Genomic DNA, 7,024 nt, shown 5'->3' on the forward strand with positions numbered 1-7,024 from the left:
GCCTGGCCTGTTTTCACTTTATATAGAAATCTGTCAGTATTAAAATACAGATCTATATTCTTAAACAGCTGCATAGCAAAATACTGCCTGAATAGGCCACAATTTATACTATTACATTGTCTTCCAAAACAATGTTTATAACAATTTACCTTATGGGATAGATTTTTGACAAGAGAAGGCTTCTTAAAGCATGACATAAAAACTGGAAGGCTTGGCCGGGTGCAGTGGCTCAAGTCTGTAATCCCAGCACTTTGGGAGGCCGAGACGGACGGATCACGAGGTCAGGAGATCGAGACCATCCTGGCTAACACAGTGAAACCCCGTCTCTACTAAAAAATACAAAAAACTAGCCGGGCGAGGTGGCGGGCGCCTGTAGTCCCAGCTACTCGGGAGGCTGAGGCAGGAGAATGGCATGAACCCGGGAGGCGGAGCTTGCAGTGAGCTGAGATCCGGCCACTGTACTCCAGCCTGGGCGACAGAGCGAGACTCTGTCTCAAAAAAAAAAAAAAAAAAAAAAAAAAAAAACTGGAAGGCTCAAAGTCCAAAACAGGTAAGTTTTTGACTGGGCGCAGTGGCTCACACCTGTAATCCTAGCACTTTGGGCAGACTGGATGAGGCAGGCAGATTGCTGAGCTCAGGAGTTCGAGACCAGCCTGGGCAACATGGTGAAACTCCGTCTCTACTAAAATACAAAAAATTAGCCCAGTATGGCAGCGTGTGCCTGTAGTCCCAGCTATTTGGGAGGCTGAGGCAGGAGAATTGCTTGAACCAGGAGGCAGAGGTTGCAGTGAGCCGAGATCACATCACTGCACTCCAGCCTGGGTGACAGAGCAAGACTCCATCTCCAAAAAATAAAATATAAAAAAAGAGAGATAAGTTTTACTATGTAAGAACTGAAAACTTCTATTAAGCAAAAATATCAAACAATTTTGGGGTACTTTCATGAGGGACCATTCTTACGACATTTATAATCAGCAATTAATTTAACATTTTTATGACTAGAATGATACCAAGGTCCCTGAAGGTCATATATTCTGTTCATTGCTGCACCCTTCTTAGGGTGTACAGTGCCTGGTACATAGAGCGTCTCCTATACTAAAAAGAAAACAAAACAGAAACAGTCCAATTGAAAAATAGGCAAAGGGGCTGGGCACAGTTTCTCACGCTGGTAATCTCAGCACTTTGGGAGGCCAGGGTGGGTGGATCACCTGAGGTCAGGAGTTCGAGACCAGCCTGGCCAACATGGTGAAACCCCATCTCTACTAAAAATACAAAAATTAGCCGGGCGTGGTGGTTGGCACCTGTAATCCCAACTACTCAGGGGGCTGAGACAGGAGAATCACTTGAACCTGGGAGGCAGAGGTTGTGGTGAGCCAAGATCGCACCACTGCACTCCAGCCTGGGCGACAGAGGAAGAGTCCATCTCAAAAAAAGGAAAATAGGCAAAGGAAAACCATGGACACACAAAAAAGTGGCCAATAAACACAGAAAAAGATGTTCAAACTTAAAACTCAAAAATGCAAATCAAAACAAAACTCTGTGATCTATAAGACTGGCAAAGCTTAACAAGTGTAAACCCGTTCAACTTTTTGGAGGTTAACTCAATTCTCTTAAAATTTTAAGTGTGAATATTACTTCACCATCAATTCTAATAATGAGAATTTAGCTTACAGAAACAAATGTATAAATGTAAAGAAATAATTTCATCGCACTCTAAGATTATGAAAAACATGGAATCAATGCAACTGTCCACGAGGATTAAATTATGGAACATCTACACAACGCAGTAATATAAAAGGCTTCAAGACTAACTGGTTTAAAGAAAAATCCATGTGTGGGAGAAAAAAGTAGGACTCTTATTAGCAAGGATAATGGACAGCAAGTGTGAGCTTGGAGTCTGGGGAAGAATAAGGGAAAAGTGCATACCAGACAGACAGACTGACAGCTGTTCATCATCCACTGGAGAGGCTTTCTGACTGTCCTTTCCACCTCCTACTTGATTTTCTAGTTTGAGTCCACTGCACACCAGGGGAGCCTCCAGTGGACTTTTACAGTAAGGGTGGTCCAGCAACTCAGAACTAAGAATGTTCTGCTTGAGAGATCCATCCTCCTCCATCTGGTATGAGTTCTCACTGTGAACAGCCTTTTGGGACACAGGCCCATCTACACTACTCACAGATGTATCTGCTCCAGACACTGACAGTTTTACTCCATCATCACTAAGAGAACTTGTCCGATTTTCCTGACCCAGAGTCATAATTTCTTTTTCAGTTTCTGAAACGAACATGGTATTAGAATGATGTTCTGGTAAGGGGATGTCATGAATCAGCTCTGTACACTCCCACTTAGGAGAAGCACAAGATGACTGGTCCCAGGCATGTGTGGCACTGCCATTCTGTTGGTCAGGGAATGCTTCGTCTAAACTAAGCTCTTTGCCCAAGAAAGGGCTTCCTTTAGTGTGGCCATCAGGCACATGAGAGTTCGTCCCCTTCACCACAGCATTGCTGTCCATATCTGGAAAGTACGGCTGATGCCGACAAGAAGGGTCTTTAGGTTCTGGGGAAGGAAATGGGCTGCCACTGCCACCCTCACCGTTCTCCCTAAGGGTCTCTTGATGGTCCCCAGTGACCTTCTGTACCCAGCTTCGCTGGGCTTTTCTTAGCTTGCAAACTTTGCTTTTGGTTCTGAAGTGCTGGGATCTGAGAATCCTGTACCGAAATCTAATCATGGATAATTTCTCATACATCATAAGAGGAGATAATTTGATTCTTCTATGTCGGTTAAGTTGGAACTGCTTTGGAATCAAGGGTCCCCCATTCCTGTGGTGCTCCGGCCCTTGGCAGCAGCCGTAACAAAAGCCCTTTCTCTTGTGGTTGCTCAAGGTGACCACAATCGCGCCACTCTCCCCTGGACTTTGGCTCTCCCCATTGAACTTCATGGGAAAGTCAGAAGCCTGTGGGTCTGTCCTAGGTCTGTGACCATTGGCCTGACCTAAAGCACTATTGGATGGAAAGTCAGTAACTGTCTTCAAGAGATTTTTCTCTCTGCAGTATTCATGGTCAGAATTCTTTGCTGATGACAACAACTTCTCTGCTTGGAGTCTCAGGAGAGTCCTTGAGGAGGAAACGAAGTGTTTAGTGTCCTTTCTTTTCACTGGAGAGGACAGAGTGCTAGCATGTGGAGTATCCACACTGAACTTGGTCTTAGCACAAGGGGGTTCATCCTTGACCCATGTTTTCTGGATCTGAAGGGCTTTCTTTCCACCCTGGAAATGTCTCAACTGTCTATTCCTAGTAATTGGCCTTCCCAGCTTAGCTTTCAGAATGCACAAGTGTTGGTGAAAATAAAACTTCTTAAAGCCTCCAAACCCAGTGTTCCATTTCTCAGAAAAGGCTAAGTGGATTCCTTTCCTCCATAGAATTTTCCTCTGTTTTTTCATTTTCCTGATGCATAATGAGATCTGGATGCAGCTGTAAAGAAGAGAAGGAAGTTATATTTCTATCTAAAAATAAGGTCATGAAGACATATTCACAGTAATTAGGGTAGAAAATTGAAAACAAAAAAAAGAGTACATATACTTCAATTTAGACTATTAGACACAATGAAATCTTACCTGACCAAGGTTTTCATCACAATGAAAACTGAGAGGAGGGAGGACATGAGTACTCTAACAAGAAGCCATTTGCTGTACACCTGCCTCTAAGAAAAATAAACTTAAGAGTCATTTTAGACCAAGCACAGTGACTCACACCTGCAATCCCAGCACTCTGGGAAGCCAAGGTGGGAGGATTGCTTGAGCCCTGTAATCCTCACTCCTATAATCCCAGCTACTGGGTAGGCTGAGGCAGGAGAACTGCTTGAACCCGGGAGGCAGAGGTTGCACTGAGCTGAGATCGTGCCACAGCACTCCAGCCTGGGCGACAAAAGGGAAACTCCGTCTCAAAAAAAAAAAAAAAAAAAAAAAAAAAAAGTGATTTCTGTAACCTCAGTGTGATTTGGAGAGGGAACTGAGGTAAACATGTGTTCAGTCCTCCATTTTTTTTTTCCCCAGAGAAAACGTGTACACAGAAAGATAATACAGCACTTCTGAGTAAATTGTTAGCAAGTTGAAATTAGAATATTGGCTTCTGATTCGGTCTAGTGCTTCTTCCACTCTACCTGCAGTGGCTGGTGCGTTTCTTTCTAGACTAAAGAGCCTTCACTAATATTAGATCTTATTAAATCCTGAGGGGAAGTTATCATTTGGTTTTAACTGTCATTCATTTCCATCTACTGTCTCTAGAGTGTGTTTCTGCAGTATATGTGTGTATGCTTGTGTTGGTTCTTTTTTCTTATATTCACTTGAGATCCAGAACCATCAATGGGTGAGAGCATTTGATAAAGTGCTGTCCTTGCATGGCTACCCAGAGAGTCTTTGACTGGTAACAAAGGAGCCTGGCCTCCCTCTTGAGATGTTGACATCATATGTATTTACTAAATATCTACTGGCACATGACTATACAGAGCAAAAGTACCTGCTCTTTCTTTTAAAAATTTGCTGTACAGCCTGTAGTCCCAGCTACTCGGGAGGCTTAGGCAGGAGAATGGCGTGAACCCCGGAGGCGGAGCTTGCAGTGAGTTGAGATCGCGCCACTGCACTCCAGCCTGGGCAACAGAGCGAGACTCCGTCTCAAAAAAAAAAATTTGCTGTACAAAACAAATTATTTTGCTATGAGCAAATTATAATTAAGTCAATATAGAATCAGTCTTAAGTGGTATTTGGTCTCCTCTCCCTTCCCTGTCCTTCATTTCACAAATAAGAATACAGGGCCAGGCGTGGTGGCCCATGCCTGTAATCCCAGCACTTTGGGAGGCCGAGGCAGATGGATTACCTGAGGTCAGGAGTTCGAGACCAGCCTGGCCAACATGGTGAAACCCCATCTCTACTAAAAACACAAAAATAATTAGCCAGGCATGATGATGGGTGCCTGTAATCTCAGCTACTTGGGAGGCTGAAGTAGGAGAATTGCTTGAACCTGGGAGGTGGAGGTTGCAGTAAGCCAAGATTGCACCACTGCACTGGAGCCTGGGAGACAAGAGTGAAACTCTGTTTCAAAAAAAAAAGAAGCTACAGGACCTCACAAAGCAGAAAGGCTCAGAAGTGGAGGCAACATATACCTATGAAAGTCAGGAGTATGGGTGGTGCTGAAAAGGCAGGGCTGGCTCAAAGTCTGAATAAGAAGCAGTGAAACTCCTAGATACCATCTCCTACCCCGGCAGATAATGAAAGTTTCACTTTTTGTGGTGGATGACCCAGGATAGTCCAGTATGTCATGTACAGCTGAGCACAGAGCCAGGAGGATAAATGAGTTTATACCGTGAATTCCCCTCCAGGCCCTTCCCTACTCAGCTTCCATAAGACTAGCAAGAAGCTCTATACCCACAGGAAGGTGACCAGTCCCTGGGGGAAAACAGATCATTCAGGGAGAAAAAACCTACAGATGGTGATACCTGGAGCTGTCTCAACAAAACAAGTCTGAACAATTACTCTATAGGATGGCCTCAAGTTTAAGAAGCAATTAGACTTCAGATCCCCACTTAACTCCACATGGCAGTCAAGTGACCCTCCCCTACCCGAGACTGGAAGTTTATCCTTTAGAAAGAGTAAAATGGAAGGCCAGGCACGGTGGCTCACGCCTGTAATCCCAGCACTTTGGGAGGCCGAGGTGGGCGGATCATGAGGTCAGGAGATTGAGACCATCCTGCCTAACACAGTGAAACCCCGTCTCTACCAAAAATACAAAAAAAAAAAAAAAATTTGCCGGGCATGGTGGCGGGTGCCTGTAGTCCAAGCTGCTCGGGAGGCTGAGGCAGGCGCAATCTTGGCTTACTGCAACCTCCCCTCCCAGGTTCCAGCAATTCTCCTACCTCAGCCTCCCAAGTAGCTGAGATTACAGGCACCCATCATCGTGCCTGGCTAATTATTTTTGTATTTTTAGTAGAGACGGGGTTTCACCATGTTGGCCAGGGTGGTCTCGAACTCCTGACCTCAGGTAATCCATCTGCCTCGGCCTCCCAAAGTGCTGGGATTACAGGCATGGGCCACCACGCCTCCCTGAACCCGGGAGGCAGAGATTGCAGTGAGCCGAGATTGCACCACTGCACTCCAGCCTGGGCGACAGAGCAAGACTCTGTCTCAAAAGAAAAGAAAAAAAAAAAAGAAAGAAAGAGTAAAATGGAAAGTCTGCAGACAGAGGGACTCCAGGCATAGTTTGAAGATGGAATTATATACTGCATATGAGACTCCAAACACACTTTGCCACTCATCTCCCAGAATGCTAGCAGTCTGTCTTACCCATACAAGCAGACTGAAGATTCTTTTCTGGAGACTGTAACTAGTCCACAAACACACACACACACACAAATCCATAAAGATAAAGACATTACCCCCACAAAATGGCTCAGCATAGCCCACAGTGTACCCCAAAGTTGACATGTCTCACCATGTGTTAAGAGTTCCCAAGCAGTTTCTTAGTGGTCATTCTTAAAAACAACTAGATGGGCTGGGCGAGGTGGCTCACGCCTGTAATCCCAACACTTTGGGAGACCAAGGTAGGCAGATCACTTGAGGTCAGGAGTTCGAGACCAGCCTGGCCAACATGGCAAAACCCCATCTCTATTAAAAATACAAAAATTAGGCCGGGCACGGTGGCTCAAGCCTGTAATCCCAGCACTTTGGGAGGCCGAGACAGGCAGATCACGAGGTCGGGAGATTGAGACCATCCTGGCTAACACGGTGAAACCCCGTCTCTACTAAAAAAATACAAAAAATGGCCGGGCGCAGTGACTCAAGCCTGTAATCCCAGCACTTTGGGAGGCCAAGATGGGCGGATCACGAGGTCAGGAGATCGAGACCATCCTGGCTAACACGGTGAAACCCCGTCTCTACTAAAAATACAAAAAACTAGCCGGGCGAGGTGGCGGGCGCCTGTAGTCCCAGCTACTCGGGAGGCTGAGGCAGGAGAATGGCGTGAACCCGGGAGGC

General features: G+C 45.5%; 1 protein-coding gene across 2 annotated transcripts in view; it reads right to left on the reverse strand.

Moving 5' to 3' along the window:
- SENP5 (SUMO specific peptidase 5) overlaps nucleotides 1-7,024 on the reverse strand; it is a 70,133-nt gene that overhangs the window by 47,160 nt on the left and 15,949 nt on the right. For both annotated transcript variants that reach the window (XM_025376888.1, XM_025376887.1), the window contains exon 2: nucleotides 1,927-3,470. In XM_025376888.1, the coding sequence (XP_025232673.1) occupies nucleotides 1,927-3,439 (1,513 nt within the window). In that variant the 5' untranslated portion in view covers nucleotides 3,440-3,470. The remainder of the gene's footprint in view (nucleotides 1-1,926; nucleotides 3,471-7,024) is intronic.

This window comes from Theropithecus gelada, chromosome 2 (genome assembly GCF_003255815.1).
Source record: "Theropithecus gelada isolate Dixy chromosome 2, Tgel_1.0, whole genome shotgun sequence".
NCBI classification, from domain to species: domain Eukaryota; kingdom Metazoa; phylum Chordata; class Mammalia; order Primates; family Cercopithecidae; genus Theropithecus; species Theropithecus gelada.